The following is a 26,185-nucleotide window of genomic DNA, read 5'->3' on the forward strand; positions in this document are numbered from 1 at the left end:
TATCAGTCCTTATCTGCTTATCTTATGTAATTTAAAATAATGCACAACATAAACGACTATTGAACACATTTGTAACAGTCTTTAAGTAAAACAAAAACATTTCCAAAATAAAAATACATTTTATTTATCTGATTTCCCTTATTCATTTCAACACAGACTTTCACAGGACTATGCACCAATGCATCCAGTGTTACACGATGTGTATTTATTCTCCAATTGTCATAATTCATTTAGCATCACTTGCAAGTGAGAGTCAAGTGGCAAAAGCTACCAACTGTGCGCAGGACGAACAGAGGCTGTCACTCACCATTGAAGTTCCACAGGGTCTGAATCACCCCAACTCCGTTGCCGTGGTTACTCATGTTTCATGGCACCTATAGCCGCTTCGAATCCAAGTTGTCAACCGACTGTTCGCTTCTATACTTGATTCTGCTATTTTATTTTCTCTGGTCTCTTAAGGTCTATTTTTCACAGTTTGTGGTTTCTTTTCTTTTTTTCTTTCTTTCTTTCTAAGATGAAAAAAAAACGGGGTTAATATTTCCTCTGTCGGTAGATAGACTACTGTAGTCGGTAGTCGGTTTTGTCAAAGGAATCTATGATAATGACAACACATCGATAATAAAAAGCCCGCTCAGTTTCTGCCGCATGCTTTCTCGTGCACCAGACGACAATTCGTAAACAGCCAACAGACGGAGCGAGCAACACGGAGAACGAGCGGGATACACACACAGATGAGAGAGAGAGAGAGAGAGAGAGAGAGAGAGAGAGAGAGAGAGAGAGAGAGAGAGAGAAATTTATGATGTCATTTTCGTCAGCCAATCATTGGTGAATCTCTGAGTTTTCTATCATGTTTCTTACAGTGCACAGAGTAGTGATGGGAGAGAGGGCTTCTTTTCAAAGAGCAGGCTCTTTTGGCTCGGCTCCCCTAGAAGAGTCACTTAAATACTCCTTTATGGCTCTTCAGCAAAATAAATAAATAAATAACGTCTTAACATTAGATGTTTATATGACATTTAGAAATAACAGATGTCTCTGCTTGGATGTCGATTTTCCATGAATTCCTTCACTTGTTCCCCTACGTGTTTGCATTTAAATAGTATTATCCTATTTTGTCATTGTATGTGATTGGTCACATGGTGAGCCTTTCAAAACTGAGTCCTGCCCCCGTCTGCATAGACTTTCAGGAATGGTTGAATATTCGTCTCTCTCCAATGGGAGTTGGTTCTTCTTGTTTGCTACAAAGAAACAGTGCTTGTGGAACAGCATTAACATTTATTCACAGAGATCATCATTTTGTATTTTTCATAGAATGTACAAATACTTTCAATGACTGAAATCTTTTGCTCTTGTCTGACAGACAACAAGACAGAAGGAACTATCAAATGACTAAGGTGAACTAGAGTATGTAATATATTTTATCATAGCCAAATACCAAGAAGGTAGATTATCTACTGTGATTTTATTATTATTATAATTATTGAACTTTTAGAAACATTTCCTGTAGCGTTCTTTGAGACAACAGTATTGTCTGAGTCGCTTGGAGTAGGAGCTCCGTTGTTTGTCTATCGTCTGGTGGTCAGGGTTATCCGTGATTGATAACAGTTTGTTAAGTGTTCTCTCTACCACCACCTCAAACGTTTCCTGTGTGCAGCCAATGAAAGAGCCAGCCCTCCTGATCAGTTTATTCAGTCTGTTGGCATTACTGGCTGCAATACTATTCCCCCAGCAGAGAAAAGGGCGCTGGCCACAGCAGACTGGTAGAAGATCTCGAGCATCTTACTACATACATTGAAGGACCTCAGCTTCCTCAGGAAGTAGAGTGTGCTGCAGGCCTTCTTGTACACAGCTGTACTGTTGGTCCTCAAGTTCAGTCTGTTATCGATGGTCACAGCCAGTTGTCTGTACTCCTCCACCGCCTCCACGTCCCTACCAAGGATGCTGAGTGGCTGAGGATCTGTTCCCTTCCTCCTGATGCCAATCACCATCCTTTTGGTCTTGTCCACGTTAAGCAGCAGGTGATTCCTTCCAACCCACCCCACAAATCTGTCCACCAGTCCTTTATACTCCTCCTCATCCCGTCCACCTCTTATACACCCCTCAACTGCAGAGTCATCAGAAAATTTCTTTATGTGACATGACTCTGAGTTGTGCTGAAAGTCAGTGGTGTATAAGGTGAACAGGAACGGAGCAAGCACAGTCCCCTGTGGGGCTCCCACACCACACGGCCCAAACGCACAAACTGTGTCCTGTCAGTCAAGTAGTCAGTGATCCAGGAGACAGTGGATGCAAGAACACTTCCCAGCATGCACCTTCCCACCCAGCAACAAAGGCTGGTTGGTGTTGAAGGCACTGGAGAAATTGAAGAAAGTGATTCTGACTGAGTCTCCACTACCATCCAGGTGTGAGTGAGTGAGCTGCAGCAGATAGATGACAGCATCATCCACCCCCAGACTCGGCTGGCAAGCAAACAATAGGGGGTCTAAAGACGATCTCACCTGCAGCCTAAGGGGGGCCAGTACCAACTCCTCCAGCACCTTCATCCCATGAGATGTAAGAGCCACTGGATGGTAATAACTGAGGCCAGATGAAGATGACTTCTTGGGAACGGGAACAAGGCAGGAGGTCTTCCAGAGATGTCAGGGAGGAGAATTGAGTGAGCTGTGTATTGATGGTCTGATCCAAAGGGCTCAATGCAGGGGGTCGAGCAGGAGACTTGAGGTGCAGGATCGTTGGAGGCAGGGAGGTTATTTAACCAGAAAGATCCCACTGAGATTGAGAATGTCATGATTCGTCATGGCAGCCTCTTTTCCCTTTGTGTGTTGTCAGTATTTCCCTGTCTGTTTGATCCACATGTTTCTCTCCCCGGCTGCTTTTGGGTCTGATCACTGTTGAAACCGTAACAGAACGATCTGGACTTAAGCATGGACCCAGCAGGCACAGAGACCTTCGTCCGGTCCTGTCCTCTCCTCTCAGGAAGCCTTATTACGCCAGCATGATTTCACCATACGGCGTATTATGGACATCATGATGCCACCGGTTCCAGCCGTCAGACCGCCTACAGCAGTGAACTAGTTTTTCAGCATCACTCTGAGACAGGATGTTCCTAATTTTGACGATATTATGCAGGTGAAAGAAAGCAGTCCAGAAACCTCTTGTACAAAGAGTGTGTGCACTCAACAACGCTGGGTGCTGTCTTTTTCAAAATTCAGATGAATCAAGAGTGGAATGACGATGGAAATCTCTGTGACTTCTTGTCACTTAAGAATAATGAAGGATGTACTATAAATCAAAGTCTGTACAGATGTTTAGGAGCAAAGCAGGGATGTCACTGAGTTATTCACCCATTTAGATGGATAAAATCATTAAATCAACCATTAATGTATAAATCTGTAGGTGGGGCTGATTTAAATACTGACCTCCACTTCTGTCTTTATTTGTGTATTTTAATGGGGGTGTGGTTTATATGACTATTTTTTGGTTTTTGCAAAGCACGGGATTGTCATAGAACTTAATGAAAATTTGTTAACTGTCCTGTTGATCACACTTTCAAGTGTAGTAATTGTGTTGTGATCAACAGTGTCAAATACAACACTAAGATCTAGCAGGACAAGTACAGAGACAAGTCTGAAACCTTAAGGAGATCCTTGGTAACTTAAACCAGAGCTGTTTCTATACTCACTGAGGGGATTATTTCTAAAGCTAAGTCTTGTCTGTACTGAGAACAGATTTTAGGTGAAGTAGTGAGTGCTGTACAGCTTTATGCAAAGACTTTCTGTAAAGATCTAATGGTTTGAACAAGACTGGATCCACAGCCATAAACAATTGTGTCATTAGCATAAAAATGCAAGGGGATGGCACTGCCTAAGGCCAGAAAACAGAGGAGAGTGAATTAAATCATAAAATGTAGATATCTGTCAAGGTGGATCTGAGGTTCCTGGGCAATACATAAAAGCAGACACTATAATTCAGGCTTCAGAAAACACGATCATAATAAGAACTGATAATTTTGGATCCTGAAACGTGTTGCGCATGATTATTTTGATGTTTGAACAGAGGTTATTATGATTATTTTAGTATGGACTGTGGCAATACAGATTGGTACACAATGCAGCTGACTCCTGTCTTTCCCATTAAAATACGTGATTTTTTTTGTGTGTGTTCTCGAAACATTTATAATATGACATTTTTTCAACTTCACACACTAAACTTGTCAGATTGTGAAGATTATTATTATAATCAACAAGGGTAATGACCTTATGAATATCACTTTTAGAGGAAAGACACTCCTCTGAATATACTATAGAACAAAAAACACACCAATTCAGAATCTGAACAACAGTCCGTGTCTAACATCATTACACAGGAAAGGAAGGGTCTAGGGCAGGGCTACTCAAATACAAATCTTAAAGGGTCACAAAGAAATTTTTCAGTGAGTCAAAAGTCCATTTATTAAGGTCGGTCAAGCCGCCATACCACTGTAATATTCAAAACAAAATGTCCTTTTTATTCAAAACCAGACCAAAAATACATACTAAAATAAAATGCAATTTCTATTTTGACATAAATTCAAATAAATACTTGAATAAAACAAATCGACCATGAATCCAAATGAGGCTCATCAATAATATGGATCTGGTTCAGATATCTTAAGGTAGATGTGGATAAGGATGACTAAGGAAAGCAACACAACAAATTTATTCCACCACTTGAAGTAGTTTAGTGTAGGAGAAGGAGGGACAACACATCAAAGAAACCCTCAAGACATGTGGATATCCCAAAAGGATCTTTGCCAAAGGCTCAAAAAGATATCCTAAAATGGACAAAGACGAGGAGAACAACAGGAGGAAGAACAGAACACCATCATCCCCACCATCATTAGCTGGTGTATTGGAGAAACTCAGGAGACTTTTCAAAAAACACAGCATTCCAGTTTATTTCAAACCAGGTCAAACACTTAGGCCAAAACTGGTCCCCCCGAAGAAAAAACACCCGAGCAGAAACAGAGTAATGTAAAAATTGCTGTTCAGCGCAGAGAACAATGTACAGACTTGTACATTGTTGAAACCAAACAACCCATCCACAAATGCATGTACCAACACATGAGAGCCAGCTGTAGCTCAGGAGGTAGAGCAGTCGTCACTCCGTTGTGTCAGGTGTGGCAAGACACTTAACCCACCTTGATCCCAGTGTGTACCATGCTGGTTTATGATTGCAAGTGAATGATGTTTGGTGATGATGATAAAAACAACAATGGTTGACGAAAAAATATTTCTTGAAGAGAAATATTCCCTTCAAGAAATCCCTTCAATGCTTGCTACTTAACTAAACAAACTTTCTCAAACTGAAATCCAGGCAACCCTTGGATGACACATCTTATTTTCCATTACACCATTAAAAAATTCAAGTTGACTGAGCAGTTTCAGGTAGGTATATTATTTGTATAATTATTTGTTAATGACAAACAAATAACAAAAGCTCATTTGATTGCTGCACATGCTAAATTTAGCTAGCACTCCTAGGCATAATGATTGTTGTTTTCAATTATGTATACATAAATCTGGACACAGATAAGACAGGAAAACAAAGCTTAAGCCCAATGTGAAAAAAAATTATCTGCATTGTGACACTAATATTGCTATTTGTTAAGCATTTCTTGTTATTAACAGTTACATTCTTAGGAAATAATGGTGTGGTTATCAAAGTTTATGGTTCAGAGGTTGATATCAAAACAAGGCAATGTTTTTGTCACAAACTTTTATATTTAAAGTTTTATAGTGGTGAAAATAATTATATAAAATAACACCAAAATTTGTGTCACGAGGGTGTCTTCACACAAATTATGAGAGGTAAGATGTCAGACACAGAATTAGGGTGTATGTCCACTAAAGTCTGACAGACTTTTGTACATTTCCTACTTGACAACCTGACAACAACAACGTCAGTGGAAGAATCATCAAAAAATGTTAAATTCATTTATCTTTTGTGCCCGTGCCTAGGTTTATTGCTTAGTATTTACTACCACCTTTTGGTTATTTTGTAGTAGTGCAAAACTCATTTGATTTTTTTTTGATTTTTTTTTTTGTTTATTCTTGTACTTATTCTTATTCTTATAGGGGTGTTTTAATCATGTTACAGATGTGTGTGTGTGTGTGTGTGTGTGTTGTCTCAGTTGACAGTCTCAGTTGTAGGTTTGGATTTTGTTTACCCTTAACTGGTAAAACATGATTAACATTAAACTTCAGCTTCAGCCTACACATTTTCAGTCAAGATACATTTGTTTTGTAAATCATAGTTTAACAGAAAAAAAGCAATGAATTACTGCTTTTGTTGTTTATTTACATGCGTACATAATTCTGCTTATTTTATTTAGTTATTTTGTCTGCATTTGTCTACGGAGTTAAACACCACATGGTGTCAACATTATGTGAGATTGATACAGTTATATTCTTGCGGCTGAATATTTTATTACTACAGTACGTGTGACCATCACCCTGGGAGCTACCTTGTTTTCTTTATTAAGTGGAGTGACCTTGTGTGGCAGGGAGGGCAGTGCTACACCCCAATGAATAGAGGGGGAGAACAAAGGACAGAGAAGATGTGGAAGGAAGGACAGAGGAAGAGAGGCATGTGGTGCTGGTAGGAACTAGTGGTGTGTAGGGTTCTGTGCTTCCCGAGTCACCTCACTCAGGTTTGAGGAGGTCCAGGGGGGTGCTGTGTAGATCTCTGGAGAGATGGGAGAGTCCAGGAGGAGTGTCCCAATAGAGGAGCTAAGTCAAAGATAAGGCACATAGCGATAGAGTGAAAGAACAGCGGGACTCATCAATTCTTTTGACTGGACGAAACAGAGAGACTTAACTGCATTACAATTTTTTTGTCCAATAGTAATTTTATTTTTGTTTGTTTGTTTTACCATAACCGGGTTGTGGAGGCAGCATATACCTTTTGGGAAACGGAGTTTGACTGGGAGATTATTCTGTTTCATTAGTATTGAAACATCTGCATTCAGGTTCTCTCATCTTAGCATTCATCTGTTAGATCGGTAATTCAGACAATTATCTATTGGTAATTAGCCTTTTCTGCCAAAATCAAGTGAAGACGAAGAGATAACTCTTTTTACTACTATTTTATGCCCCTGACAGTCAGGGGTCCTTGGAATTGTTCTAACTTCCATCCCCATACGGCGCCACTGGGAGATCCAGCTACCTTTCAGAGCTAAACAAAAGTAGGCTGGAAAACCCTCTCGAATACCGGGACAGGCAGAAACTTCTGTACCCCAATTTAAATAATCTTACTCTTGCATTTTTGTGCATGCCAGCATCTTAAGTACCTTGTGAAAGTGTGTTTTCAAAGGCTGGTGGTGTTGTGTCCAGAAAAAAAAAGGAACTGCTTAAAATCAAAAAATATAGAGAAACCTCTGTTTCTGAATAAAATCTTCCCTGTTCTGTACATCATTATCCACTTTACACAAGTATATTCCATGCCCTCTTTCTAGTTCCACCAGCACCATTCACTGTCCTTTGCCTGCTTAATAGGCCATAAGGTGAATTGAGAAAATGTGTCTGGAAAATTAATCTCGTTTCCACCTTTTTCTACGACCTCTTTACTTCATAATGTTAATATCCTGCAGTTTTTTTTTTTTTTTATAATTGATGTTTTAATGGAAGACTAGTTCGTCCTGAGTGTAAAAAGAAAAAGTAAAACAGCAGTCATGTGATCGCTTTAGACCAATGCACTGGCTGCATTTAATAAACAAATCCAATATGGCAGCCTACATGGATTCAGAGAGTACAGGCAAATATGAGGAAATTACTTTTGAAAGTCCTCCCCAAAAGGAACAAATGTGTTCATAAGCAGTGCTACACGCATTTAACATCCATGAAACACGAAGAGGTACACGATTTTACACTTAAGTGATGGAATACAGGGACGCCATCACAAAGTGGCTTAGATTGCAGGATGAGAGTCGACACATGCATGTATAGTGTATGGCAGACATATATATATTGACAACGCAGTTCGAGTGGTCACTTGAGGCTGACTTCTAAAGGGATCAAATTCCCATAGATCCCCATTATAAAAAGTCCAACTTATTAAACGTGTTTACAACCTGGTACAAAAATGATTTTGGTCTCAATAGTTTATTTCACCCCCACACATTTGTTTATTTATTTATTTTTTAATGTAAAGGTTTAAAATTGCATACGTGAGGGGATTCCTGCTTTGGGTGACAGGTGACATATGGACGCTGCCAGAAGTTGCTAGCTGCTGTCCTTGGTCTCTCTGCTAGTCCTCACAGTAGGGTGGTCGTGCAACTGCCATAACATACATACCTACAGGGTCTCTGCAGGTTTCAACAAGTCACATTTAAGACTTTTTAAGACCATAATAAATACAATTTAACACCCATTTCACATCCATACTGGCAAAAAAGGAGGTCCGGTACAAAATGCTTAACCTAACTCAAAAACAAAAGAAGCCTCTCTATTGTGAACTAATATTTGTTCAGAACTCAGCGTTAACTGATTAGCCGCTGCTCAATCACGGCGCTGATAGCAACCATAGCTTTAAATGTATAACTAGTGTTACTGTATGGCAATAGCATATAATGTTAAGGATAATGTTCAGCTCACAGTCTGAGTAGTTAGCCTGTTAGTTCGTTAATAACTTACTCAATAGTAAGTATTGTATTAGCACAATTTGGCCAGAGAAAACTCAAGTGATGCTGTGGGGTTCTGTCAACCTTTCTCCGCTGCGCACACAGCATACTTTAGTTCTGTTTTGTATGTACATTATAGCGTCCTTGTGATGAAGGTCCCTTTTCATCTTTTTCACTTAGACTGAAAAACTGAACTGACAGTATATCACATGGACACATGAGTTTTAATCATTCAAGTACATGTGACGAAATAAATGACTCAGACAGATGAAAATTTGAACTATTTTATTAGTTATTATTAGTGTGTTTGGACATGTTTTTCTGTTTTCTCAGCTGCCGCTGATTAGCTCCAGTCCTAGGTGTAGCAAATGATGGTCAATCCTAAAATAGTAGGGACGGCAGAGTGTATACTGTTTTTAAAGGAGATTAATAAAAGAACAGGTATTTTCCATATATAAATTAGTTGATTGTGTGATTTGTAAAGGTCTGTGTGGTGGATCTGGGAAGTAAAGCTTGCCTGTGCAGTGGTAGGGTTTAACGTGTAATTGGTGGCTGCCTATAAAATGGAGCCTGGGAACATAGAGAGGGATGATGATTGACTGTCAGGTGGTGACCCTTACCTCAGCCCACCAAAGTCTGACAGATATGTTTTTTTCCTTTTTGTCTTTCAAGTCATTTATTTATTTATTTTTTGTATTACACATGTACTGGTGAAATACACACTCAGTTGGTCTTTACTACATCTGAGTCTCTGGATTCCTGTTCAGATCCAACCGCTATTAGGCCATCCCTTAAAGTCCTCCAAAACTGAAACATTTAAAAGTGAGACTGAACTCTATACATTTGTTTTAAATAAAAGTAATGTCAATACATTTTTAAGACCTTTTAAAATCATGTTTAAGATGATAGGATTTTACACATTTTACGGCCTTAAATTCAAATTATTAGATTTTAGACTTTTTAAGACTTTTTAAGACGCTGCGGATACCCTGTGCATATCTTTACCTTTAAACAGAGCTAAATGTAGTGGGAACAGTGAATCAGTTACAATTACCGTTACAGCAACAACGTTAATGAAAGACTTGGTTCGTTTTAAAATAAAGTGTTGAGCTGAGCTTTAATGAGGTAATATGTTAGTTGCTGAAGTTAGATAGTAAGGAAAACTTGGATCGAGGAAGCAAAATGTAATAGTCCGTACACATAAAAAAATGTTTTATGTTAAAATTTTCTCACAAGAGCCACAACACACACAAAAAAAATCAAAGAATCACACATTTTAAGACACAACTGCCTGTGATTATACCCCTGGCCAGTAGGTGGTTTCGTGTGCTTCGTGAAGGTTCGAGAAATTAGTCCTTTCTCGAACTTATTGGCTCAAGTGGTAGATAGCTCATGAGGCTTCATCTCACCATCATTAGTGGACAGTATTCTCAATGAATATCTCATTTATATGGGCAGATTCTGCAGTTTTCAGGAGAATGATTAAGAGAATTTAAATTGAGTATTGGGGTGTAGAGCTAGAAACTGACTTCCTGTTTTTTCCTGCTATATCACCTGTTCACACCATTGACTGTATATACTCACACTCCAGTCCAGAGGGTGGCGGTAATGCCCCATTTTGTTGGTTACCAACCTTCCATAAACTGAAGGAAGAAAAAGAAGTTTCTACCCGGACTTGGAATACGATGCACACTAAAACATGGCGGCCAATATAGAGCAGATTTTCCAAGATTTTATATTGAATAAAATCAGAGAAATTGAAGATCAAAATGAAGACAAATCGTACGTTATGTTTTGCACTCGTATTAGCGACATTTGCAAGTAGCTAGATTTTGAATGGAACTGAACAAAAGGAAACCCTGCGGTGGGGCTCGCTACAATTCAAGCTAACGTTAGCTCTAAATGTAGTTAAACGTTCAATCTGTACAGCTACTGTCATTGCTATAAGTATGCCTCGCATAGTAAAAATCAAGACCGAAAAGAAACATTTGAAAGTAGTAAATCGTGTGCAAGGTGGTCCTTTTCTGTTTTACAAAAAAAAAAAATAATACATGTTTTGATCCTCTTATATTTATTTTTCGCCCCCTTTTGCCTCTTTGCCCATCAGTGCTGCTGACAGAGTGGGTGGTGCCAGTGAAATGGATGGAGCAGAAAAAAACATTTCCGAAAGAGAAAAATGCGACGACGACTTCAGACGCGGTGGTTCACAAAAAAAACACAAGAAGCACAAAAAACACAAAAGTAAAAGGAAGAGGAGGAACCGGGACCGGAAGGAGAGCAGTACAGAGTCTGGGTCCGAGCTGGAAAAGGGAACCAAACGTCACCCAAGGTGAAACTTTGTGAACTGTCTTTGACATAACATTGTTTTTAAAACACTGCAGTCACGTTTTGAAGGGAGAAAACATACACTACTACTAATAATACCCTTTATTTTACCAGGTTAGTCTCACTGAGATATAGCTGCAGCAGTACAGTATGTAAAACAATTAAAACAGTTGTTTATACTGTATATAAAATAAAAACAAGACAAAGATAAACTCAAGTGCAATTTCATGGCCAAATTAGGCTATCTATAACATTTGCAGGAATGGATAGGTTTGAGGGTGCTTTGTAGGTCATTCTAAGCAGATGGAGCAACAAACACGAAATGCCATTCCAAACAACTGTGTCTTGACTTCCGGGACATTCAATAAAACAATGTCCTGAGACCTTAGGCTGTATGAACTCTGTTTAAATTCAGAAGTGGGCTGGGGACCTACCTATGATGGCCTCTGAGATGGGGTATTCATGTTCAATAGATCACCATAATTAACAAATGTTGTATCAACTGGTTTTCTTCTAGAAGAAAGAGAAAAACAGGACTTGTTTCTAAAATAAAAAACAAGCTTCAGCTTAAGCTTCATAATCAGGTTTGCTATATGAGGCTTAAAAGAAAGCTGGTCATTAATTAAAAAACTAAATATTTGTAGGAAGAAAATTTCTCAGTTGTAACCCTCTGCACTGTTCCAATGCCAAGGTTGAACTCCCTCTTCCTAGAGTTTGCCATACGTTAAGGCCGTAAGTTTGATCTTTTCAGCATTAAGTACAAGCTTGAGTTGATGAAACTGTGCTTGAAAGCAGTTTGCAAATACTCATAAGCCTTGCTTAGACTGGATGCAGAGAAATAAATAACAGTGTTGTGTGCATAAAAATGAAAGGATGTGTTGGGCTCTGACCCTAAAATTCTTTGAATTCGATAAATGTTTTGTGTTTTATGTTAAATTGAGACTTGTAACACATTTTTAGCATGTAAATGGAGGCTCAGAAAAATCAGTAGCATGTATTGGCCATTGGCCAGTGTAAAAATGTAATAGAAATCGATATCGGCCCTAAAAAATGCATATTGGTTGATCTCTAGTAGACAGAAGACAGAATACTTACATGAGTGTGAATGAGAGGGAGGCAGGTGGAAAGGTGAAGATGCAAGGAGTAGAAGTAGTGCAGGTGGACGAGTTCAAGTACCTGGGTCAACCATCCAGAGTAACAGACAGTACACAAAAAAGGTGAAGAAGAGGGTGGAGGCAGGATGGAGTGGGTAAAGACGCAAGAGTGAAAAGGAAAGTTTACAAGACGGTAGTGAGATCTGCTATGATGACAGAAGGCTGAGCTGGAAGTGGCAGGGATGAAGATGCTGAGATTTTCATTGGGAATGACCAAGATGGACAGGATGAGAAATGAGCAGATCAGAGGGACAACTGAGTTGGAGCAGTTTTGAGATAAAGCTAGGGAGGCCAAGGTTAGATGGTTGAGGTCGGATATATTGGACAAAGCATGTTGGAGATGTAGCTACTAGACAGGAGAAAAAGAGGAAGACCTCAGAGAAGATTTGTGGATCTAGTGAAGGAGGACATGGAGATGACTGGTGTAACAGTAGAGGAGGCAAGGGATAGAGTTGGAGGCAGATGATCCGCTGTGGCAAGCCCTGAAAGGAGCAACCGAAAGAAGAAGTAGATAATGACTCAATAGTTTTTCTGAATTTGCTAATGCAAAGCGACCAGAGTGAACTTGGTCTACTATGCTGTCTGAGACGCACACCTGGACTTCCAAAGACAGAGAGCTGCCATAAGTGATGTGACAAGACAGAGGGGCAAACACAGAGGAATCCAAGTCCAGTTAGCCACCAATCCTCACAGACAATCCATACCCACACTTCTGCTGTCAAATGTCCACTTTTTCGAAAAAAAGCTGGATGACATCTAAGTTTGGATGTGCATCACAAACTGAGAGACTGCTATGTGATCATTTTCACTGTGATTTGGCTCAAAGTATCACTGACAGCACTGTCCAGCTGGAGGGGTTAATGTTACACAGAGCCAATAGATCAGCTGAAATCGCTAGCAAGAAAGAAGGAGGCAGCTTGGATGTCTACATCAGCAGGTTGTGATGTCAAGATCTTGTCACTCTTTCCACCAGCTGCTCTAAAAAACATAGAGCTATTAACTCTGAAATGCTGACCTCTATATCTGCCACCGGAGATAACTGCTGATTTTATATCAGTACCACCAAATGCAAATGTGGAGGAAGCTATGTTGGAGCTGTACACCAACATTAGTGACCAACAGGAGGAACACCCAGATGCTTTCTACATTGTAGCTGGAGACGTCAACTTCAGGCAAGTGTTTCTTCTGTACTGCCCAAGTCTCACCAACATGTAAATGTGGTGACCAGAGACAACACTCTAGACCTTGTTAATACAAACATTAAAGACTCGTACAATGAAGTGTCTCTCCCCCATGTGAGTAATTCAGACCATGAAACTGTTATGCTCACACAAGCCTACAGACCCATAGTAAAACTGGAGAGTAGTGTATAAGGTCAGACCTTGGCATCAAGGAGGCACGACAAGATTGTTTTGAGTCCACTCACTGGGACATATTTGAAGAAGCAGCAACAGTTGTGGACCATGGTGAGACAGACACAGACTCTGTCATTGGCTACATAAACAAATGTATTGAGGATGTGACAGTTGTCAAGACCATAAGGAGGTGGGTAAATGAGAAACTATGACTGACCGGAGAGGTGTGCTGATTACTGCACCAGCTGCAGCATTCAGATCCGGGCATCCTGCAGCATACTCTCTGGCAGAGTGAACTCACTCTGGGAATTTAGGAAGCAAAAAGGAATTTGTACAAAGACTGAATAGCCACCTTGTTGATGAAAAGGATTCGCGTCATCTGTGGCAGGGATTTCGATCCCTTACAGACTTTAAACCTGTCCCCCTGAGTATGTGTCACTCTGATCCTTTACTTCCTGATGAGCTAAAATCCTTTTATGCACGATTTGAGTCAACTCTCACTGTACAGGAACATAATAGCAGCTCCACTCACTTCGGAGCAGTAGAGATCATTTGACACAGCAGCTGTTAAATATTCTCCTGCACCAAAATTACTTCCACGTTGACTTGAGTACGAAACTGAGATCAGATCTGTAGATGCATGTTTAATGCCAGGTCTAAACACACGCACCTAAAGTTGGTCACCGAATCATCGAATAGCCCATATCAGATCTTAATGCAAGGTCAGAACAGGCCTTATGTCCCATTTACAAACACGTGGCTCAACACAGAAAAGCCAGCTCTTCAGGCACAGATTCAGCTTTCCACCTACACCCAAAGGAAAAAAACACTCTTTTGAGGACAACAACATACACATCTTAGAGAGAGAATGTAAATGGTTTCAAAGAGGAACTATCTATGTAAAACTTAAAAAAAAAATTGAATGGAATGATGGTTTGCTGTCAATTTAGTGCACAATTTTATCTCTCCCGTTGACACTGTGACACTGGGAATTTATTAGGGAAGGAAAAAAGGACCCTAGCAGATTTCTTCAATCACAGATAAGTGTCATTAACAGACCCAAATCATTCAAGTCTCAGGTGGGCAATACCCACAGAAATTGCTATTAAAACCCCTAATTCCCCCCAGTTTTTTTTTTTTTTTTTTAAAGTGAAGAGCTACTTGGATGAGCGTCAAAAATTTCTTCAAGAAATTCTACAAGTCCAGTTGCCATTGTTTCAGCTTGATTTTGGGATAATCCTAGGTGTCCAAGAACCTTCACAGAGACATTCTGACATATGATAAAAAGTTTGATTGATTCTTACCATTTTACTATTATTTCCTGCTTTTTACAAGTCCGGTTTTATGTTTGCTTCATAGAAAAGGAACACCAACCAAGGCAAAAAAGGTGAAAGGTGAGTTTCTTTTTTACTTCATAGTGATTTATCCTATAAGTTTGAAAAACTATTCACATCTTAACATGAAGCACAACTAGGTCAAGTGTAATTGTAACTATAGAGTTCAAGTATATTACACCTGGACAAATGCAACTGCTGAACTGTTTGTCTAGGTGATCTAGATCTTGACTGTAAGCCCAGATGCCACAAGCAGCACTCAACTGGAAAGCGGAGGAAGAAGAAGAAGAAGAGGAGGAGGAAAAATGAAGAGTATTCATCTGAATCAGATTCAACATTCGCGTCAAAGAGGAGGGACGGTGGACATGGTCAAAGCGTATCACTAAGATGTCAAGAAGAACTGCCAGATATAATCCCCAAACAGGTAAAAACAAAAATCTGCTTTGATTTTGCTCTTAATATATTATAGCAGTGGGTATTGACAAGGACTTCATGATATGATACGTATCACAATACTTGAGTCAAGGTATGATACATTATTGCGATATTATGATATTGTGTTATTGCTATATATTACAATATTCTACATAGTTCATTGAAAAATTTTAAATGCAGCTTAAAATTCAAGTTGTACACTCACCAGCCACTTTATTAGATACACCTTGCTAGTAAAAAGGTTGGACCCCCCTTTGCCTTCAGAACTGCCTTAATTCTTTGTGACATACTTTGAGCAAGGTGTTGGAAACATTATTCAGAGATTCTGGTCATTATTGACATGTTCAGAGATGTACGTTAAGAGATGTGCGTTCAGAGATGGCATTTTTCATTCCTTGATCTTGAACCAGTCTGCCCATTCTCCTCTGACCTCTCACATCAACAAGGCATTTTCGACCACATAACTGCCACTCACTGGATATTTTCTCAGACCATTCTGTAAACCCTAGAGATGGTTGTAAGTGAAAGGCCCAGTAGATCAGCAGTTTCTGAAATTCTCAGACCAGCCCGTCTGCCACCGTCAACCATACCACGTTCAAAGTCTTTCTTCCCCATTCTGATGCTTGGTTTGAACTCCAGTAAGTTGTCTTGATCACCTCTACATGCCTAAATGCATTGAATTGCAGCCATGTGATTGACTGATTAGCTATTTGTGTTAACTAGCAATTGAGCAGGTGTAAAGTGACAAGTGAGTGTATATATGTACATCAGAAGACAGTGATAATTCATTGGACAAATGGAGTCAAAAAACCATGTATGTAGTTTCCTTCAGATCAACAGGTTTCGGTGGCTGCGGCCGCTGTTGAAGCACTCTTTGTCCAGCTCATTAGTTTCTGCGTTCAAACATCATCTCTGAATTTCGACGGCGTTTGAAGTTTTTCTGCCGCTGCTATGCTTGCTTCTACTACTTCAACTGCCTCGCTCACCACTACAGGGAATGCTGCACACCGAGGTGGAACTACAGCAACACCTTGTGGGACGGAGGTGCTGAAGTTGTTCACGATATATTGCCATATTGATGTTTTTTCCCCATTCCTAATATATTATGACATAACCGTTTTTCCCTGTGCGTCTTTCCATGTTTTAATGCTGACATTGCTGGAATTTACTCTTCATCTAAACCATAGGTCTTCAACAGGGGGTCGCAAAATCTTTGTTGATTAGACATTTTTTTTTTTTTTTTAGCACTAGGCCAAGTTTAATATAGAACACATAAGGTAGGTAGGGGGTCCCTACTTAATCTGTCCATCAATTTGGGGGTCCTTAGCCTGAAAAACTTTGAAGACCCCTGATCTAAATCATACTTACATGTTCAGACTAGTGATAGGAGGTCCGAGTCTTTTCAAACATTCAGCTTTTTAGAAGACTTTACTCTTAAGACAGCCTAATGACTCCCGAATGGCTCTTCAATTAGTTTTACTCTGAACCTGTTATATCCCAATTTTGTGATTATGAATGTTTTTTTGTTTTTTTTTGTTGCTAAGAGCTTTATCATAAAGTAATTTAGACTTAGACAGACTTAAATGATTCATGAGGGAAATTTCTTGGCCGTAGTAGCTTAGTTGCACATAAAAGAAACACTCTTAGAAACCACAAAGATAAAATAAAATAAAAAATAAATATTATCTAGTAAAATAAAATAGAAAACAGTGTAAATATATATATCATTGTGCACAAATTTACAAAAGTAGTTGGCAAAACAGTGTCCAGGGTGATGCAGTTGTTTGCTCAGTTGCATAGCATTGGTCAGTTGTTTGGCAGTGGCATGGATCATGCGGCTGTTACCTTACAACACCCAGGGTTGCGTCTCCATCTGCCCCTGGAGTCTGATACAAGGCACAGACGCACTGTGGTCCAAATGCACCCAGGTCTTCTCAAAACCCAAAGTACTTCTCACGACACACTGTGGGTCCCAACAAGCACACACAATCCATCCATTTGCTGCCAAAGACCTCACGTTCCCATGAGCACAGATGGCACCACCGTCCTGAACCTCCTCCGGTCTTTGACTTTCAACTCCAGCACTTCTTCTTAAGTTCAGCCGGAATCTCATACCTCACTCTGGGCAGCTCAGGGGACATGTGCACTAGCAGCTGACCTGTGGAACACACCAACGACGCAATGGATGCTACGCCGAACTCAGCAACCACCGCCACAGCCACACACAAGAAGTCCAGAACCAAACAAAGTAAAAGCAGCAGAAAAAGACAAAAACAACCAAAAACAATCTAGATTGGCGCAAGTCACAGAAAAACGAGTAAAAGAACAAGGTATAGACCTGTAAGGTAACCTTAGGTCGGATTTCCATACACGCCCTACCTCTACACGCCCCACTCCTCACCGCCCCACACCTCACCAGCTTTTTCTTTAACTACCATCTCCTTGTTGCTGCTAGCAAGAGTGGGCTACACAGTGAAGTTACACAGTAAAATTAAAATTAGCATACCCAAATTAACACTGTAAGAGTTGATCTGAATACTTTTAAAGTGTCTATATGGTTCCACACCTCACAGTGTTAATTTAACACTTTTTTGAGTGTTGGTATCTTTACACTAAGTTAGTGTAGTTCTTGTAGTTAAATTTAACACACTGCGTTAACACTTGAGGTGTTAAATACAGGATCAGAGTTCAGAGTAAGAAGTTCGGAGTTAATATTTAAACATATACACCTAGGGGTTTGATTTAGTGACACTTCCTTTTTACACTCGGTTTTGACAACAAAATTCATCGACTGAGAGTTAAATATAATGGATTAACTCTACCCAGAGTATAATTAACTCTACTAGTGTATGTCTAGTTTAACACCAAGAATTCAACTCTTCCCAATTTGCTGTGTATATTCCAGCAACCAGTGAACGAAAGAAAACAACCGTTTTTTTGCAGTTATGAGCTTTCAAGCACAACACAGTGACCATAATAAAAGATAAAAACTTAGCGGAGGACTGCACCAACAGTGTAATGGATTCAAGGCAAGCTTCCCTACTGGCGCTCAATGGTCTGTGGCCGTATATCGCGTCCATCTTCTCATACCATTTCAGGACCGTTCGATCAGCACCACTTGTATTGTTGTGCCCCTTGGCTGCCTGATAATCAGCCTTCAATTTTTAAGTTTCTCCTTCATTTGTTTTACCGTCCTGATAAAGCCAAGTTTGGCCATCTCTGCTGGTCACATCCAACTCCCGCTGTATACTTTCTTATTCCAACAAGGACAGAAAAGCCCTCACCTCCGGGTTGGTCCAGAACGACATTACTTTTCCAGTGTAGAGGTATGGAAATCTGGCTTTAAATGACTCCTGTTGTGATCTGGTGCTGTATACAAAATAAAATGATAATATGATGGTATGGGAAAAACTGAAAAGCTTCTGCCCTAACCACAAGTCCATACCTGCCGGATAAGGATGCTTCATATGCATCAGTCACATTAAAGACTAATGATGCATCAGGTTTTTCCTCTTCTGTTGGTCTTTAATAGGACAGTAAAGGAAGAGGAGACGAGGAAAGACATGGCAGGATTAGCTGTCATTCACCGTTACATTCCTACTCTCAATCACATTCCTGCTCAGTGAAGAGGAACTCTCACTCTAGGTCAAGACATGACCATCAAAGATCTCGGACTCGTTCTCTGTCTTGTCCCAGGTATGAATGAAAACCTTCTGAAGATAAATGTAAAGTTTTGTTCCCTTTATGAATACATAATACTTAATATGATATTTGTATTTTTATAAAATAACTACACTCTGTCATGTTCTGAGACTTAGGCTATCTTCCTTGTTTTGACATTGCTCTATTCTGCTGTGATGAGGTTTGACATGTTGACTGGTAGCTCCTCTGAAAAAAAGGAGAATTTGGATGAAACCAGACAGCCCGTCCCATGTCCTTCAAAGTACGTCCATTCACCTCCGCTGCCACTTGACTGCACCCGAAGAAACAGCCAAGCAGACGATCAGACCCAGTCAAGAATAGCAGAGCTGGAGAGCCCTGTCCAGAGTGGAAAGCCGACAGAAGAAAGAGAAAAGACAGCAGAAAAACCAGGTAGGACATACAATGATTACATTTTACACTAGAGTTGTTATGTCTGTTGACACTGTATTTTCTCTCACACTCTACACATAGTGCCACACCACAGGAGGTGACAATAAGCCCTGTGAATATTAAATCAACCATTCACAGATTAAATTAAAATGAAATAATAACAGCAATTGCAATGTTGTGATATCATACATAATGTGACGTTCAAGTACACTATTTCAGATGAATTTTTTAAAAGAGGAGGAGTATTTTAACCTACTCCAGATAGGTATTAATCTCCTTGGTCTTGTTCTCACTTTGCACAACATATTAATATTTTTAATATTAATATTAACATTCTTTGCATAAAACAATTAATCCAAACATCAACAGGATTTTTCTCACAAGTCCCAAAAGTAGACAAAGAAAACCCACTTAAAGAGATGGAACAGAAATTGAAGCCAAATTAGACATGCTTCCAAAGTCTCCTCCCAAGCAACTGGAGGCCTCTTACTTTGGCTAATGTTTATTTTCATGAGTCCAAGTGTTTGTGTAAGCGTATGATTCAATTCAATTCAATTTTATTATTGTAGCATCAACAGCAATACAAATGGTCTCAAGACGTTTTACAAAAGCGCCCTGAAACCTCCTGAGGTTTCAGTATTGGTCCTGACTAAGGCCAGCCAGGTAGAAACACAGAAGGCACCGTGTCCCTCGTCACGTAATAATTCAGTGCGTTTACATGCAGAGATTAACTGAGCTATGGTCAAAATTCAACTTTCTGACTACAGTCCTTGTCCCAGTTTACAAGCAACAGAGAAAATTGAATAACTGACAGGAACATGTCCTCCTCCTCCACACTAGGTGCCGATATGTGACTTTTCAGCAGATTAATACCACATTAATATGGTCTGTTTTCTGATTGACCTATTGCGTCATATATTAAACAAGAGTTGTTAATTTCAAACAAAAACCATAGGGATAATAGTAATTTTTTAAAATCTTGTATGTAATGTGCGCACTACTTCTGGTGCAGATAAGATGTGCGCTATCCCTCAGACTGTTCTTCTACCGGCTCTGTTTACCTTCTTCTTCTTTTGCGACCGGCTTTCTTGAATGTTTTTGTTCCGGGGTCATGCGCCACTACAGCGGTTATGGAGCATGCGCACACGCATTATCCTATTAAAAAGTCCGGTTCAGCATATACATGCTGGAGAAACTCAGATTCCAAACACATTATCTGGGTGTCTTAATCGGATAATGAGAACTCTCATTTTAATCGGAGTAACATGTTTACATGCAAGTTCTTCTGTTATAGTCCGATAAAGGCAATAATATTTTTTTTTCACGTGCACATAAACGCAGTGATTGTGACGTGTAAAGGGTCAATCAGCACTCCAGGCCAGAGACCCTCACAGGAAGATGGAGAGGTAGGGGAGGGGGAAAAGGGAGACAGCGGTTAGTAATAGAAAATAAATTATAAGAGATGAGAGGACAGGACCTTGGTGCCAGAGAAGGTAAAGTAGAGGACATCTCCTCAATGCATCATCCCTCAACAGCCTAGGCCTATAGCAGCATAACTAAGGGATGGTTAAGTCCAGCCCTATAAGCTTTGTCAAAAAAGGAAGGCTGGTTCCACAGGAGAGGAGCTTGCTGTGGCGCTTTGAATCAATTGGAGGCTTTTTAAAGAGCTATTTGAACAGCCAGACAGTAATGAGTTAAAATAATCCAGCCTGGAAGATACAAATGCGATATTACGCAGGTGAAAGAAAGCAGTCCTGGTCAGTTGCTTGATTTGAGAATTAAAGGACATATCCTGGTCAAATATAACACCAAGGTTTTTCACATTAGTGGAGGCCAGGGTAATGCCATCCAGAGAAACCAGATGATTAGATAATGAATCTCTGTGATGTTTAGGGCCAAATACAATCACTTTTGTTTTGTCTGAGTTTAAAAGTAGAAAATTACATGTCATCCAAGCCTTTATGTCTTTTATGCATGCTTTGCATGAGTTTAGTCAACTGATTAGTTTCATCTGGTTTCATGGATAAATATAGCTGGGTATCATCTGCGTAGGAAATTCGTATGATTTGAATAATATTTGTCCTAGCACAGATCCCTGAGGAACTCCGTAGCTTACTTTGGCATATATAGAAGAATCATTGTTTACATGGACAAACTGGAATCTGTCAGACAGATAGGATTCAAACCAGTCTAATGCAGTTCCTGTAACCTTGATCACATTTTCAAGTTTCTGTAAAAGAATACTCTGATCAATAGTGTCGAATGCAACACTAAGATCTAGCAGGACAAGTATGGAGACAGGTTCATCGTCTGAAGACATGAGGAGATTGTTGGTAATTTCAACCTAGGGGTTGATATTAAATCTTGAACGATTACAACGTGAAGACGATCTGTCAAACTGTAGAGATTGTGGGATCGTCTAGGGCACATTCTATAAATTGCAGTTCTATGCTGATGCACCAACGCACAAGACGTATTACGTCGTCAACCTGACCGACCAATCATAGCGAATTGCGGGCAGTGGCGTGCTTTCTTACCCACCTTCTTGTTTATGTGTGTAGTGGTAGCGGCATGGAGAGCCATGGCTGAAAGCCAAACGGTCAGTAAAAAAAAAATCCACTTCCATTATATGGAATTGGTTTGGATTTTCCTCAGCTGATGAAGCGCAAGCAAATGTTCGGTGCATAGAACAGGTTCGCACGTCAAACCTGTTCAATCATTTGAAGAGGACGCAACCCAAACAATATGCTGAGAGCCAAACAGCGAGGGGCCCGGCGGCACCAATACCGCAGGCGGAGGCAGCAGCTAGCATAAGACCAAAACAGTCAACATTAACACAGGCGTTCAACAAAGGCACTCCGTATGACAAGTCAAGCAAGCGATGGAAACAGGTAACAGAAGCAGTTACCTTTTATCTTGCAAAAGATATGGTACCGTTCAAGATGGTAGAAAACTTTCTCTTACTACTTTTGCAAGAGTGCACTTAATTACAATGTTGTTGTTTACCTTAAACTTGATTGTTTGCACATGCAGGAAAAACTGCGGCTACTTAAAATAAAATCTATTAAGAAAGGTTCTGTGGACTAAATTGTCTGTTTTTCATTTTTCAATTTAAGATCGTGATAAAATCGAAATCGTGATTTTATTTTTAAAAAATCGTGATATGATATTTTTGACATAGAGTCCCCCCTACTTCAACTTGAGCTGTTTCTGTACTACGATGAACTCTAAAATCATGCCAAGGCCTTCTCCATGTCTGTATTTTTAATGAAGTCCAAGTTCTCCTTGGAATTGAATTCCAAAGGTCCTTTTTTCACAACATAAGTGAGTCTTTCAAGTGCCAAGCTTGATTTCAGGTTCCTTAACCATAGTCTGATAGAGAGGTGATCAACATTCCTCCGAAGTTGTTGTTGGTTCTAACTTCTTGAATTGCTTTTAAGACCATTTTCTTATCAAAATATTTTTGCATCCCATCCAACTTTTGCATGATATCAGCAATGGGAGATGTCTTATTCAAGGCAACTTCTGCATGTGTGCATAGCTGTTTCGTTGCCTGTTGAGCTAGCACGGCTAACGCTATCCTCCTCCTCATCTCGCTCAAAAAGAAACAGACCTGATTTGTCATTCCTCTTACTCTCCGTTGCTGACATAATGTCATTAGATCCTTCAGGAGAGTTTAAAAGATGGTTTTAGATTGAGTCTGTGTCTTAAGGAGCTATTTCCAAAGGATTTGCCAGGTGCACAGTAACATATGTTCTCAGCTCAGAGCCATACCCACGCCCCCAAGATAAGTGTATCTGATTTAATATGGAGTTGTTAATTAGTGGAAAAACCTCCTTGAGCAATTTAGATGGGATCCAGTTGATGGTTTAGATCAGGGCTGGGCAATTAATTTCTACAGGGGGCCGCATGAAAAATCTGAACTGTGTTGGAGGGCCAAACCAAACGATAACTTGAACGTTATTCTGCTGAATATTAATTTTCTCCCATTGTAAAAAGCAGTAAATTATATATGTTGATAAGCTGCTACTGGTAATCAGAAACATAAGAATATTCTGTAAATAGAGTTTTGGTGTAGGTTGAAGATGAAAATGCAACACAATCGATCTGTAGTTTTGGATATAACACATTGGAATGTTGGAAACTTTGTCCTCTTTGGAAAACTTCGGTGGATCATGTAGCTACATGAATTATTTTCTGTATCTCAATAAATCTCAATAAATGTTTAACCCTTTAAGAACTGAATGTCTGTCTGCCCACTAAGAGAAGCTTGCTGTATTTGAATTACCGTAATCCCCGATGGATAATATTTAAGTTGCGCTTTCTAGAAAAAAAATGCTGCCATTACGGTAATGATGACGCACCGCTGCTGTCGGCTGCAGGTCAGAGAGCAACGATCGCGGAGCCCCAGCAAGAGAGACTTGTTTGGAGGAATTTGTTGGTAAAAACAAAGTTATTTATACCCTTGAGATGTCACGAAGGTCTTCCAGGCAAAAGCACAACTAACCAGTGTTCACTCACAATGAATACTATGAATAGCGCAAACCACTGTGACTTACGGTAATTCAAAATCGGCCGCTTTGACGGATGCCAGCGATCCGTTCAGGTTTTTGAGGGTTAATAGATGGCAAGAAGCTGTTTCAATCTTACTTTTTTTGTTGTTGACGAACTAACAGTGCCATGACGTAAATAACACATCATGGCTCAAAATAAAAGCAACACGGTCGTATTGCATGCACAGTTCATCTGTGCTCATGACTGACGTACGGCGGGCCGGACGGGAATGCCCAAAGGGCCGTATGCGGCCCAGGTCTGGTTTAGATGTTCTTATTATTGAAGTGAGCTCCGGAATATCAATTAGCAAGTAGGGATCCAAGTATTGACTAGGTCCTACAGTGGTTTTACAGAGGTTTAATGCCACTGTACTTTGATCTTTGACAGCTGTCGGAAGGATGCCTTGAATTTTATCTCTAATGCCAACAATTTTATCAGTAAAGAAGCTCATGAAGTCATTACTGCTGAGTCTGTATAAGCGGTATCACCAAAGACCGATACTCCTTAAATATGAAGAAGAAAAGTAAATCTCACTCGAAATTTCGATAAGTGGCTGCATCGAAGGGACACCAAATGGCATGGCAAAGGATTGCAGATTGCATAAATGCGTAAATTACACATTAATGTCTCAATTAGTTTACATTTAACAAAGCCATGAATCCCAGTCACTGCGCTGCATAGATGAATCGCATGTATGACAATTAGTCTCATTCCCCCAGATGTAACCACTCTGGAGTAAAAAGAACTTGGGAGCAGATAAAATAAAAACAAGCACAAAAACATCATTTCATCTGGTGAGTTGGATTTCTTAATGTCCAACTCACAAGACCGCTATAATATTACATGGGCTACAATAAAGCTGGAGGCTGATGCACCAATTACATCATAAATACATCAAGTTGTTAGCCTGAACGAAATTATCCTGATTTTGAGCTGTGTTTCAGCTTAATGGGGACAAATGGTTAAAATATACTCTTCCTCATGTGGTTATCTCCTGGAATGGGCTCCAATCTCAATCAGGTCTTCAATGAAAAGGCATGTGATGCTTTTCCAGCTGATTGGCCAGTGGGTGGAGCCTTTTATTGGATTCAGATAAATCCTGAAAGTTACCCTGACCTGAAGCGGGTTTGCCATTCAGAGTAAGTTACCAATGGTAACATACCTCGATAAGAATGAATCCAGCTTCGTGATACCAAAAAACAAGGTTTAACCTTGAAGTTACCTCGTTAAATCCTAATCCTGCTTCATGATGCGGGCCTCAGGTGGGCGATACACCATAACAAAAAGAATTGTTTTTTTTTTTGTGTGTTTTCCGGTTTAGATGAGCAAGACTAAGAGTAAGGCTTCCAAGCGATGATGGCAAGGACAAAGGGGGCTTTTGCCTCCAAGCTGCTTTGAACTGATCAGCAATTACAGGAGACATTTAGCTGCTGTTGTTGCTGCATATTGCTATATCACAACAGATACTGAAAACTTACTTTTGCATCTCAGTGATATGAACAAATTATGAATTTTCCTGGATAAGCCAACTCAAAAGCACAATATTACAGTTTCATCTGTCTGATTGAGTTCTCTTTGTGTACTGTCAGGACTTGTGTGAAAATCCACTGTATTTTTGGAGGAGTGCAAAAAGTGGCACTGTATTTATATTCCATATACCAATCAGGCCTGACTGGCCCATGTCCATTCTCTGATGAGCCACAACTGTTTTGAAGGCACAAGGGAGACCAAAACTGTATGTACGCATACACACACTGTATATTAAACATACACTGTATAATATGCACTATAAGATAATATAATCCTTTATTTATCCCACAGTGGGGAAATTTGCAGTGTTGTAGCAGCACACAGTCCAACAGGCAGAGCACACAAGATATATTTATATATACTTACATATCTTACTACAGTATAATATATATTAATGTCTTTCTTGGTCTTGTTTTAGGTTCTAACACATCACAGTCCATGTTGAACCAGTCCATATCTACTGAACCTGAACAAACTTCTGAGCTTAGCTTCTGTCTTTATAAAGAATCAGAATCCTCCAAGTCCTTTGCTGCCACAGTTACATCACCAGCAAAGAAGAAAAGAAAACAGTCTCCACAGAGTAACAAAGAAGGGAAGACATCAGTAAAGGAGAAAAGATCCAAGTCACCACGCAGGACCTACAAGAAGAGATTGCGATCCAAGAGCCCTTCAGTGAAGAAGAGATCACGGTCAAGGTAGGTTTTTTTTTTTCTCTGAAATTCTGGAAAGGCTAACCAATTATTGGCATTA

The 26,185-nt window shown here is 39.8% G+C and overlaps 2 protein-coding genes across 7 annotated transcripts in view; one reads left to right on the plus strand and one right to left on the minus strand.

Moving 5' to 3' along the window:
* LOC125000614 (muscarinic acetylcholine receptor M4-like) overlaps positions 1–709 on the minus strand; it is a 40,601-nt gene extending 39,892 nt beyond the window's left edge. For both annotated transcript variants that reach the window (XM_047576151.1, XM_047576150.1), the window contains exon 1: positions 308–709. In XM_047576151.1, coding sequence (XP_047432107.1) covers positions 308–362 — 55 coding nt within the window. In that variant the 5' untranslated portion in view covers positions 363–709. The remainder of the gene's footprint in view (positions 1–307) is intronic.
* Positions 710–10,295: 9,586 nt separating this feature from the next.
* LOC125000761 (protein SON) overlaps positions 10,296–26,185 on the plus strand; it is a 70,629-nt gene continuing 54,739 nt past the window's right edge. For 4 of the 5 annotated variants that reach the window (XR_007111383.1, XM_047576411.1, XM_047576413.1 and 1 more), the window contains exons 1-7: positions 10,296–10,438; positions 10,764–10,985; positions 14,850–14,884; positions 15,040–15,248; positions 18,792–18,955; positions 19,122–19,351; positions 25,854–26,130. Coding sequence is in view for 4 of the 5 variants with exons in the window: in XM_047576411.1 (XP_047432367.1) it covers positions 10,356–10,438; positions 10,764–10,985; positions 14,850–14,884; positions 15,040–15,248; positions 18,792–18,955; positions 19,122–19,351; positions 25,854–26,130 (1,220 nt within the window). In the remaining variant the exon portion in view is untranslated. The remainder of the gene's footprint in view (positions 10,439–10,763; positions 10,986–14,849; positions 14,885–15,039; positions 15,249–18,791; positions 18,956–19,121; positions 19,352–25,853; positions 26,131–26,185) is intronic. The other variant, XM_047576412.1, reaches the window with a different exon arrangement.

This window comes from Mugil cephalus, chromosome 23, assembly GCF_022458985.1.
Source record: "Mugil cephalus isolate CIBA_MC_2020 chromosome 23, CIBA_Mcephalus_1.1, whole genome shotgun sequence".
In the NCBI taxonomy this organism is placed as follows: Eukaryota; Metazoa; Chordata; class Actinopteri; order Mugiliformes; family Mugilidae; genus Mugil; species Mugil cephalus.